The 12,147-nt window shown below is 43.7% G+C and overlaps 1 protein-coding gene across 9 annotated transcripts in view; it reads right to left on the bottom strand.

Moving 5' to 3' along the window:
- LOC100749849 (cyclic nucleotide-gated cation channel alpha-3-like) overlaps positions 1-12,147 on the bottom strand; it is a 110,857-nt gene that overhangs the window by 3,498 nt on the left and 95,212 nt on the right. For 4 of the 9 annotated variants that reach the window (XM_033323117.1, XM_033323121.1, XM_033323118.1 and 1 more), the window contains exons 10-12: positions 9,918-10,055; positions 6,885-6,923; positions 3,242-3,409 (exon numbers count right to left, since the gene is read on the bottom strand). In XM_033323117.1, coding sequence (XP_033179008.1) covers positions 3,242-3,409; positions 6,885-6,923; positions 9,918-10,055 — 345 coding nt within the window. Of the gene's footprint in view, positions 1-3,241; positions 3,410-6,884; positions 6,924-9,905; positions 10,056-12,147 lie in introns of all 9 variants that reach the window. The other 5 variants (XM_033323119.1, XM_012390489.3, XM_012390491.3 and 2 more) reach the window with 5 other exon arrangements.

Here is a 12,147-nt window from a genome sequence, read left to right as displayed (position 1 = left end):
TGTGTGTGTCTGTGTCGGTGTGTATATACGGCGCTTGGCCGTCTCGAGCTACATACGCGTGTACACGTAAGTAACGATGCGACTCGCCGGTTCGAAAGTTCGTAACAACTGGCAACTTTCTTTCAACGAAAGAACAACGCCAGGGCGAACAGGACGACGAGCCGCGCGTTTGTTCGCTCTTCAACTTCCGAATTAGTTAATCGAGAGGCCACGTTCGTCGGCGACACACCGAGGATCGAGAATTTCTTCGCGACGTACCCGCTGGCCGTTCGCTTGGATCGCTCCTTTAAAAGATCCTTTTAAATGTCCTCCGCGAGCTTCCACGGTGTATCGTTAGAGCGAGAAAGTAGTTTTGTTGTACTTTGGCGCTTTTTCTAATTGGTTTCAACGTGGCCGCAACGCACGGAAGAAGGTCGTTAGTGGGCCGCGGATATTTATGCAAATCTGTTTTCTCTTTTTCCTTTTTTTACAGACGAGAGCAAAGAAATGACGCCAAGATTCAGGTAGTTTAGTTGGTCTATCGAGTCCAACGCTGTGCGTCGAGTAATCGATATATTTCTCTACGTCTCTCACAGATGCATGAACATCCGCAGCCCGATCGGTAGCAGAGCCGTGCGTGTAGTAGAGAGCTTCGATTTTGTCGAAATCGTTCGCTAAAAATTTGATAACTCGCAATCGTTGGTGAGATTTCGATGGAAATAACGATTCGCGCGGTTTGTTATAGTTCTCCTCGGAACGTAATACACGTAGTTCGTATCGCGTGGCAGATTTCTTACTCTTCTGGCAGTGTCCTATTCGTTTCATTCTGGCGTTCTTACACGACACGCTTGATATTTGTCGGTACGTTACATTGTTCACAGATTGGCAATTCTTGCTCGTGCCGCAAGTACGAACGGGTTAGAGCCGCGTGATTTATTCTAATTCTATACGTATACTTTCAACGCGTGAAAGAGCTGTTCCTTCTTTGCAAATATCAAAGATAATCTTGTTCAAACAGCTAAAGTTTCAATTAAACAATACGTAAATACGTAGGAAGAGAAACGATTAGCGAAAAGTCAGCGAAATCGGAAATTCGTAAAAATTAGTCCTTCAATTTCTGGATATCGAACTTCTTTCTTACGATTTTTATCAAAGTTTATCGGAATCTAAATTTTACCAGAGATCTCCAGTCTTCGTTGCTTATTTCAAACTTTTCAAACTATCCACACTGCGTGCCTTTAAGAACGGATTATAATATTGCGCGAGTTGTCCAACGATTCTATCTTCCTTCACGAACTTCCATATACGTGTAATTCTTCTTCGATAACTGCCTTTACGATAACCTTTTTCCGAGCTATTGTAGCTTCGATGGCAGCGTTCGTTCTCTGCATACGTACAACCATGAATCGCTTGTACTTCTGTTCCTTTGGTCACTCAATCACGTCATAGAATAAAAGGTCCGAATCGACACGCGTGACTGGTCGTATTACGGGCCAGGATTTTTGACAGTTATAGCGACCGTGGATATTTATTACATCCACTGGTAACATTTTTCTTTCCGTAGTTTATTTACCCAGCCGAGGCAGGCCTTTCGGTATATCGCGTTTTCGGATGTCGAAACGTACGAACAGAATGTTCATACAAATAAACGTCGTTCTTGTGCCTATTGCCCACTGGCCGAAGTAGGCACCAGGTATCGCGATAGCAACGCGTGTGTTACGAGTCTAAAGTTTACCGTTTTCGACGTGTCGCGTGCGATGTTCGAGCAGAACGACGAAAGACTCAACAACTAACGGACAAAGCCGCAAACGCGATATATTTATTCCTCATTTTCGCGCTATTTCGGCTTGCAGAGGCGGCTGCTAAATTTTCTACCATCTGTTGCAGAATACTCGGTGTACGAGGGTAAATTAATAAGTAAATCGCATCTCCGTGCTAACTTTCGCTCTAAACTATGTAATTGCTGTTAAGCGGGTAGACAGATTCGGTTAGAATTGCTGGTAATGCAGAGCTACGTTTCAACTCGTTTGCATTCGTCAACGATACACGTGCACGTGAATACATGTACAAGATGTTTATCCAGAAGTGTTGCTGTTCCAGCGACGTTTCGCGGCTGCAAGATTACGACGACTCGAATGTGGTTTGCGAGAATCTTAGATCGATGAAATTTGCGAGAGCGGAACGTGTTCAGCCGTGGATCTGCGACTAACTGGCGGAAGCGTGATACGAAGAATACAGGGGAAGAACGCGAGTGTCGTCGTTTTATTCCACTCGGCAACATTTCTCGTTTTTCACGGAAGAGCAGATTTAAAAATCACGGTATATTGTCAATCAGTCCCATTGTTACGTTCGGAACAAAAGAACCACGTGAAGTCTTCGTCGCCACCATTTTCCAGCATTGTATCTATCCTAATATCATACTTTTTATTGAGAACAGTACGAGGAATCGATCGACGCGAACAAGATCGTAGGGTTCCATAAAAAAATCGCGCTGCGCTAACCCAAACCTAACCCAAACCTCTCGATAAACAATGCAAAATTGTTCTTTACAATTTCCTTCCATAGACCCGGCCAGTTGCCAGTCTCATCCCGTATAGTTGCGACAAACGCTGTGTATTCTTCGGTCAACGTACGCGTATGTTGCACGCTGAATCTTATTTAGTCATTAACGGACTTGTTTAGTCATTGCTATAGCGCGTTCGATGAATCGAGTCGGTGCAGGTACACGGGCTTCGGACACTGTATCGCAGACCCTGGAAGCGACAGCAAACCCTAACAATAAACCATGTAAACCGCTTCTCGACCGAACGTTCGCCAGCCAACAGTCCAAGTCCCTTGCGTCTATCACGTGCCTAGCAGGCAAATGTCCCGTTTACCTCGACTGACTCGAATCGTTGAACGGATCAGTGTTGCGTTATTGGTCAATTATACTGAAATATATCTTTTAACGTCGTTCGTTAATCGGCAGACCTCGGATGAAAAATCGTAAGAAGCAAAGCGACGAGCAGACGGAGAACTCCGTCTATAGAGCAGCGATTTTCAACGCGTTTCCATCTCACGGCACGCGCACACTCATTACTGGAATTCCGCGGTAGACCGAAAGATACATTACGCGTACGTGTTCGGTTCGAGGGAATTCGCGGCGGTCTGAGATATTTGCTCTTTTCGAGAATTCTGCCGGTTGAAAATCGCCGTCGCAGACAGTCGACGAAGCTCGACGTCGTTCGAGTCGTAGAATTAAGCGGCGTTTAGAGGCTCTTACCTTTCTCGAGAGGAGCCCTCTTGTATTTTTCCAATCTCTTCACCGCGATGGCTTCCAGTCTGATCCTAGCCGCGGGATACTCCTTCAGAACGTCCCACATGTCCTTCTTGCTGAGGACGAAGAGGTCCGAGTAGCCCACCGAACGTACACTGGCTGTTCGCCGGTTACCTGCGTCGATGTAGCCATTTATTGGTTATCGAGATGCATCAAGCTTTCCGTTGTATCCGCTCGGAATCGATCGATCGACCGATCGTTCCGCTATCGTACATCGATCGTGTAAAGCTCGTCGCCCGATCAACAGCACGTGGCCTGAATGGCGCCAGACCGGTATCCACGTACTCGCATTATTTGCGTGTATTCTAATTAACAGAAGTGCGTCCACTCGACGACAACAGCACAAGCACTGACGCGCGTTCCTCATTGCCGACTCGATGGCAATCCTGAATAATCGTGGTAATGGGATCTAGAACGGGATTCTAACTTACGAGACACCCGGGTATCTCGCGAGACTTGCCTCGAAACGAACCGACTTTGCCGCTTTTCGACTCGAAAGAAGAAACTGGCGTATAACTCGAAACACGCGGCTGGCTTCCGCGTTCGAACAAGCAACTCGCTATTGCTTCTTCTCTATTCCGACTGGTCGTCGGAGCGAGAGATCCGGAGACGAGAAAGAGATTCGCGAAAGCAAGAAGCTATAAATCTTTGCGATCGAGCGAACAGTGACGTCGTTCGGCAGAAGACGAATAGGATACGTATAACGCTCTCTCATTCTGGTATTGGCGATCCGAATCGAGACTCTCCAGAGTTTTAAGCTTCGAATCCTGTTCCTCGAGCGATCCGAAAAATCGTCGTCGCGTATACGATGCAGATTCCAAGCGATTCGAACTGTTTCGGATCCTATCGTCCGACTGGTTCAAAGCTGATCGTTTCAATCTTCTACGATCGTTAATTTCATTACTCTGAGCTTTTACAATCACTATAAATAACATCGTAGATGAAATGTTGGTCTTGCGTTTGCCGCTCTAATTTTTTTAAATATCTGTTCATCGACGTCCAAGGTGGAATCTTTGTTCATCCTTGATTAATCGTTTAGACACATAGCGCATGAAATTCGCTGTTGCTCGTTCCGAATTTCAAGATTCTCCTGCTTTTCTATCGTCTGCCTTCTCGTCGAGCAACAGCGCTGTTCCGGTAATTTCCTTTAAATAATAGCAAAATGTATCATTGCTGATTCGTGGACAGCCGAACGTCGTGCCGGTGCTGTGTCGTTAAATGGGCGATAGTTGTGAATATGACGATGCTGAAGGCTGCTTTACACGTCGATGTCACCCAACGATACAACTTGGAAACCATATCAAAGCATAACCTTGGCTCATAAGCCGTAAAAATCATGCTCGACAAAATTTCATTGAAAACCGACAAACTACGTGATGTTTCATATCTATGTATTGTGTGTGTGTGTGCTTTAGTGGGATCAAGTTTTCTTGTCATTGTAAAGAGCGTCATGTGTCGATACGTATATGTTATGTGTATATTTTCATCGGAATAAAAATTTGTTTTATGCAATAAACAACGTAATACGCGTAAAAACAAGGAAAGACGAATATTCCATATCTCTTTGCCTAACTTTTTAATCGTTACACAATTGTATTAACAGGTCGCTTAACATTTCCTTTGACGAGTCACTTATCTCTGATTCTCAGAATCTGATTTTTTATTCTTAATATTATAACGAGAAAATTGTGAAACTGGAACCGTTCGAAAGTGTCGTGCAAATGCTTGTACGTCTTAAACAGGGTTTTTAATCGAAGGCAGCTACTGTCGTATCGCAAAGTATAAAATTCTTGTCAAATATATATTTTATTCTCAACGCGAGAATTGATCGTAATTTTAATAAATAAATAAAAAGAAATATATATATATATTTTAGAAGCATTAATGCGTTTCGGACTAAGAGCGTGAAAGGTTGCTATTTGACGATGCACATCGTAAAACAATGGTGAATTTCGAATCACGGTTCATTCGCGCATAATCTCTTTTTTCACATAACATGTATATGTCGCTCCTTTACTGTTAATTATAAAACATTTATGTTCAAGAAATGGGAACACAACTTTTGATGCGTTGCATATTAATTATTAATTATTAATGGTGAGTGCGATTTAATTGGTAAAATGGTAAAAGGGAATAATTCACTGTAATTTATTTGCTAGAGTTAAAAGGGGTAAAATTCGATTTATTCGCGGGTGTGTACACAATGTTCGGACATGCAAAGTACCTATTTGTATTGTACGTTGGTAAACACGGAGAAATGCATGTATTTATTCCCAAACTAATTGACGAATGTCCTATCGATGACTGAAATGCAAATATGCTTTTGTTCGTACACGTAATGTACGCGATATCATACATCGAAATGTTTTATTTGCTCCGATAAAAAATATATATTTTTGCAACGCGAATGGCGAGTATCGCCCGTACGACGATACAAACCGATGGCGATTTGAGTGAAATTCGATTAATTTCCTTCTCGAATCGTACGTTGCAATAGCTACGCTGTTTTTGTAAAATTTGTTGGGTCTTTTGCGCGATATTTACCTCGCTCGTGGTTTAAGAAGTTTCTAACGAGATGAGATTGTTCGTTTGATCGATACTGCATAATATATTCATGATATATTCCGCAAATCATGCTTGCTAATACTGACGAAGTTGGAGAATCGCTGTCGGCTATTCTTCCCAGCGAAAAGTGTTTGATATAAAATTTGTTTTCCACAGTAGATCGTTCAATATACAGGAAACTAACTACGATAATTAGTATACGGACATATATAAGAAGGTAATGTAATTTTCCAGTGCAAATTAGTCACATCCGTGGGCACGAATCATTGCAGCAATAAGTTACAATAATTATTAAGAGACTACGTTAAAAAATGGTAGAGAAGAATCGTGAAAAGTATAATAAGATAATAAGATATAGGTAATTAAACAGTGCACTGATATGGGCAATAAAGTAGAAAAATATGGAAATGAACGTGAGCGAAGAAAATATTTACCAGATATATTCGACTTATGCACTCTCCCCCTTGTCTCTACGCGAGAACACAACATTTTTTATTCATCGTTGACCATTATATTTCGGTTATATCGATGATTATAATTAGACTGTCGTACGAATACCGATTATTGTTAGAATTAAATCTTTATGAAAATATCACAAACGGAGGACAGAGATGGATACAAGTTGGTGAAACTGAATTATCCTGTAACTTATTAAACAGTTGGTCAGAAACGTGTACATGATCAACGATGCGAGACGTTCGCGAAAAAATTTCGATAATTGACGTTCGTTGGAATTCAAAGTTGCTCGTACGAACGATGGATAAAAAATGGCCTGTTTCGCAGAGACGACTCGCAAATATTTCCTTGCGCAGATAGATCACGGGTAAAATGTATGTTTCAGCATGTCATAGAAGCAAATCGATCGGCAAACGTAACCAGAAAGAAGACGAAAGAATGCTGAAAGAGCATGTCCAGTTTCCAAATGGGTCAAATCTAAACTAGGTATTCTAATGTTACTACGAAAGCAGGAGTGTCTAAAGAGGAATGATAAAAACAGGAGTGACTAAAAAGTACAGTGACTCACGAAACACCCTTTTATGTGACCTTTTTATTTGAACACCAACTAGAACAGAATAACTTTCTTAATATCCGACCAAACGATTTCAGTTTCTTTTGAGAAGTTCGATTAGTTTACTGGATGACGTGTAAAAAAAGCTTGAAAAAAAAAATTGCAATTCCAGTTACGTATAGGTGGTACATGCTGAGAAGTTCATCTACTGGCGTAAATCTACCAAATGTATTTTCCAAATCTGCTATATTGCGTACATACGACGACAAATTGCGGACATACGATCAAAAATTTGTCGGCACACACAGCCGGAAATTATCCTCACCGATTGCTGGAACTGCTGGCACGAGGCAGGCATCGGTGATATATCTTTGATCCGTATCGACGTAATTCAACTCGATATCGAATTATCGGAATGAGAAAAGTCTTTTTTATCTTCTATCGTATCGTTACGAGATGGCCTTAGTCAGATTACTGAGACTCGTACGATGAAAATGATACCGGATATGGCTATATTTGAGCAACAATTTTTAACCGAACTAAAAAAATATGTGATATGTGATCGGGAGTAAGAAATGAGCCGACTCTACGGTATCGTATTACTAAGAGTTGAACCGGGTTCGGGTTATGGTTACAATCGTTGGTATTGCGCTCTATCTATTCCGTTTCACTCGCACTGCGAGTGGTTCTCGCTCTTATCTTCGATGCACGCACGGTAGAGCACGGTGGAGTGAGCACGAGTCCCGATCCATGTATTTGCCATGTATTCGGACACTATAGCATACAGAACAGGACGCGTCTCACCGCTTAGAATATGTTGTCAAGGTCGACATTCTGAACAACTTCTTCCTAAGCACGTTCCTACCGCTGGATCTCAGGTTCCGCGGTATTTGCAAAGAACTTCGAATTATCTCACTTCGGTTATACTTCATTTTGGAACAGGTGGTCGCATTTTTACGCAATCCAACCGGAATTTAACTCGTTAACGGAAGAGATTGATATCTTGTACGTAAAAATGAACGTGTCGTGGGTTAGGTTACAGCAGTAGGTGTATTGGGACCTTGGCAACATATCTCAACCTCGTTGAAATCGTTGAAAGCGTGTCCTTTCCTGTATCGCCGAAAAGATTGTAATAACGACCTTCGTCGTTTTTTCCGCGATTCCAAGGTACTGCAATTTTTCCACGACTTTTTTTTTACACGTCATCGATTAAATTAATCGGCAATTATGCAGGAAAGGGGACCTTGACTCCAATGATCTTGCCCTTGGAATGCGTCACTGAAGGGAAAGCTCCGAGTAACATGCACTATGTTCTAGGCGATCAAAAGTTAGGTTAGGTTATCCATGGAATCTAACCTAACCTAACGTAACTCAACCACAAGTTACCGCTATCAGGATTGCAATCGTACGCAAACGCGTATTGCAATTTCGTCATTAGCCACTTATATCGGGACAAATGCAACGCAACTGCCGTTTTCTTCTTCTCGCAACTTTCGAACCGCGATCGTCCCGCGTTTCGGACAAAGCGCACGCGTTATTCAAGAACTTCCAGCCTACGACATATCCGAAATTCAACGAAACTGTAGTCGAAGCCCCCCCTCTTTCTGCATAATTACCAACTGGTCGATCCAACTTCTCGAAAAAAGCTCAAGTCGTTCGGTCCAATATTAAAAAAGTTATTCCGTTTTAAAGGGTGTCCAAATACTTTCGTGAGTTACTGTATATGTTTGTCCGGTTGGATCGATCGACCGACACGACCCACGATTGATTTTCTCCCGCTTTCGGCCTTGTCTCTCGTATTTTCGGAACGCTCGGTATTTTTATCACGGCCGAGGCCGTGCACAGAGGCCCCAGTGTTATATAGTATCATTTATTTTCGTACGATATCTATTACGTTCCAGTAGGTTGTGTTGGTTTATCGGCTGGAAGACAATAATCGATAAAAACAGAGGGTCGAAGGCTAAAGGGCAATACGTGTCACGGGCCTTGTTCAATACGCATCGACGATCTCGCAACGATTTCGCCCTATCGATTTTTCTTTAAGCCTTGATTCGCGCTAGCGATCACGCTACGGCCAGGTCACGTCAGGTCAGGCACCGGTCAAAATCGCTTATACGCGACCCAATGGAAGCTAATGTTCATCCGCAGCAGGTGGTTCGATCGAGTCAAGTGAAAATCTCTTGACCGGTGCGATGACTCGACACGACCTAATCGTTTTACCGATTTTCTAGATTTCATATTTTGCATCGGATACTTTAAACGTTCTGCAGATACAATACGCGTTTCCTTCTCTCAATGGATCGAATATTCATGACCTACATTACGAGCGAATGTTTCGTAATTTCAACGGAAGCCCAACCAGATTTGTTATATCTGTTCGGCAACAACAAACGAAAAATATTGAAATAGAAGAACAAAGACCGTTGTCCAAGCGTCGAAGTAACAAAGTGTTGTGTGTTGGTTATTCAAATTCGTTGAACGCACAATAGCCGTGATGTCGATACTATCGTAACGAAAACTCTGTTTGCTTTGTTCGCAAATGTATGTTTGAAAAAGAGAAAATAAAAAAAACAATTTTAAATGTATCACCCCGAGATCGGCAGAAACTTGTCAAAAATCTTTTAAAAGTCAGTAACGTGCAATAAAGTGCAACGAGGTTTGAGACAGTAAAAGTATCTACTTGGTCTGCAAATTACTGAAACCATTGAAAGGTCCATTGAAAAGATGATACTTCCCTCTACCTAAAGCACTCGATTTCAACGCAACAACATCTTTTTTTAACAAGCACGTTTGTTCGTTGCGTGGTCGTCGGGAGCGCAAGTGGCAGGAGGAAATCGACAATAGGAATGTCGGTGACAGAGAAAGTACAAGAGTAAAGAAAGACGATCGTTAGTAGAAAGTTGGGTTTGAAGATCGGCTCATACCGGCTCGGCGGGTCGCCCTCTCACAGAGTAGTAAGAACGTGAATCGTGAAAACGTGATCGTGAAATACGAGGGGGACAGCTCACGGGCCCCTGGTCCGCTTGGAATATTTACCGCACTCTTTACCTGCAGTCCTCATATTGAGAATGCTGATCTCCCCGAAGTAGGAACCAGCCTTAAGGGTAGCCAGCACTGTCTTCCCGTTATCAGCCACCACCTGCAGCCGGCCTCTGTTCACTATGTACATCTCCTTGCCTACCTCACCTGCAACACACGTTTCAAAGAGGAAAGTTAACACAATGGAAATCCATTCGCGCGAACAACGGATAGAATCGAGGACAGAAGTAAGCGTGCGAGTAGTGGGAGCGGATATCGGTGTAGTTTGATCGAACCGGCACGGTCGGACCTTGGTAGCACGAGTCTCCAGGGAGGAGCTAAAATCTTCCAGTTATACAGCTTTCGACTTATCGAAATCTCCGGCTAAAAGAGATTTAACAAAACGAAAATTCCATGTAAAGCAAGCAGCTTCGTACAAAGGCGCAGTTTGACGTTCGCCTTTTCCAAGAGGGTCGGAATTTTACGCTTTCTCTTGGAAATCGTTTTGTTCGACGTACCTAAATGCCAAGGTTAATGACAGGGTAGAAGATAGTATTATGCGTTCGACCGACGGAAGAATTAGCATACGACCGAATGGTGGACATTTTTAAAGGGAAGAAAATCTCGTTTAGCAGGTAGCGAGGAAGAAGGACGAGTCGCTATTCTACGAGCTGCGATTGTATAAATTGTTTGATCCCGACAGGTTCGCCGTAAATGGAGTTCTACCGTAACAGAAACACGATCGAATTTCGAGGAACCACAAATACGTCATTGGAAACGAGATTCTTTGGGGAGGTTTCGCCTAATCTTCCTGCAGAAGGTTCTGTCGGAAACGTTTGCTGCAACGTACGACGAATATAGAGCAAACGCGTATCAGGAATTTCTGCCAAGAATGTAAAATTCTACGATATCATGCGAACGTTACTTTCCCTCGTATCATATGCAAGATACGGAGATTCGATAGATAAATTAAATTCATTAATGTTCTATCTCGTAGTTGTTCCAAATTGATAGGAATAAATTCCAATTCTCCGAATTTTCGCTTACACCGCTACGATGTTTCACCCGCCGTGTATTATCATTCTTAAATTTTGATCGATAATGTTTCATTAGCAGTCTAGTGGGAAATAGAGCATAGTCGCTACTTGCATTACGCAAGCAGTTTGGTATCTTCTTGTGTGCTGCACTTCTGTGCCTGCTACCGCTTCGTCATCCTATGTTTGCTCTGTTCTACTCGGTTCGGCCTTGTTCTAACCCTGTTCCATCCTATTCATTGCACTACTTATGGGGATTAAACCCACATCAAGCGATGTCAAAGCCCGATTTTCCATGCATGTTCAACGTACACTTGCTAAACTGTTTGCCGTGAGACGTTAGATCGTTGAATAATTTTAAAGAAGTCAGGGTACCAGCATAGAAAATTTATGCTTCCGAGTTCGCTTCAAATTTAACATTCACAGAGCTGTTGCGAGAATAAAGAGATAGATATATTTAAAGCAAATCTGAAAATTTACGTTAAACGTCGGAGTAAAAATTTCACGCACCACAGAGAACCATGTTCGTCTCGTCGATGAAGCTAAATATCGAAGAAGCTAACGAATACGTATATTATTATTCGGATGATATTATTTCGGACGAAGTGGCTATCAAAATGTTAATAAAATGGACATACAGCGAGTGTACTTTTTAGTCAAATAATTCCCGGTGATACGCATAATACGTTCGTATAGAAGACGCCTACGACTGTTCCAACACTGTCGTCGTTTCATCCAACCTACGTACGTACGTACGTACGTGCGTGCGTGCGTGCGTGCGTGCGTGCGTGCGTGCGTGCGTGCGTGCGTGCGTGCGTGCGTGCGTGCGTGCGTGCGTGCGTGCGTGCGTGCGTGCGTGCGTGCGTGCGTGCGTGCGTGCGTGCGTGCGTGCGTGCGTGCGTGCGTGCGTGCGTGCGTGCGTGCGTGCGTGCGTGCGTGCGTGCGTGCGTGCGTGCGTGCGTGCGTGCGTGCGTGCGTGCGTGCGTGCGTGCGTGCGTGCGTGCGTGCGTGCGTGCGTGCGTGCGTGCGTGCGTGCGTGCGTGCGTGCGTGCGTGCGTGCGTGCGTGCGTGCGTGCGTGCGTGCGTGCGTGCGTGCGTGCGTGCGTGCGTGCGTGCGTGCGTGCGTGCGTGCGTGCGTGCGTGCGTGCGTGCGTGCGTGCGTGCGTGCGTGCGTGCGTGCGTGCGTGCGTGCGTGCGTGCGTGCGTGCGTGCGTGCGTGCGTGCGT

Source organism: Bombus impatiens, unplaced genomic scaffold (assembly GCF_000188095.3).
Source record: "Bombus impatiens unplaced genomic scaffold, BIMP_2.2 scf_0814, whole genome shotgun sequence".
Taxonomy (NCBI): Eukaryota; Metazoa; Arthropoda; class Insecta; order Hymenoptera; family Apidae; genus Bombus; species Bombus impatiens.
The sequence above is the reverse complement of the archived record's forward strand: the minus strand, read 5'-3'. Positions and strand labels throughout refer to the sequence as shown.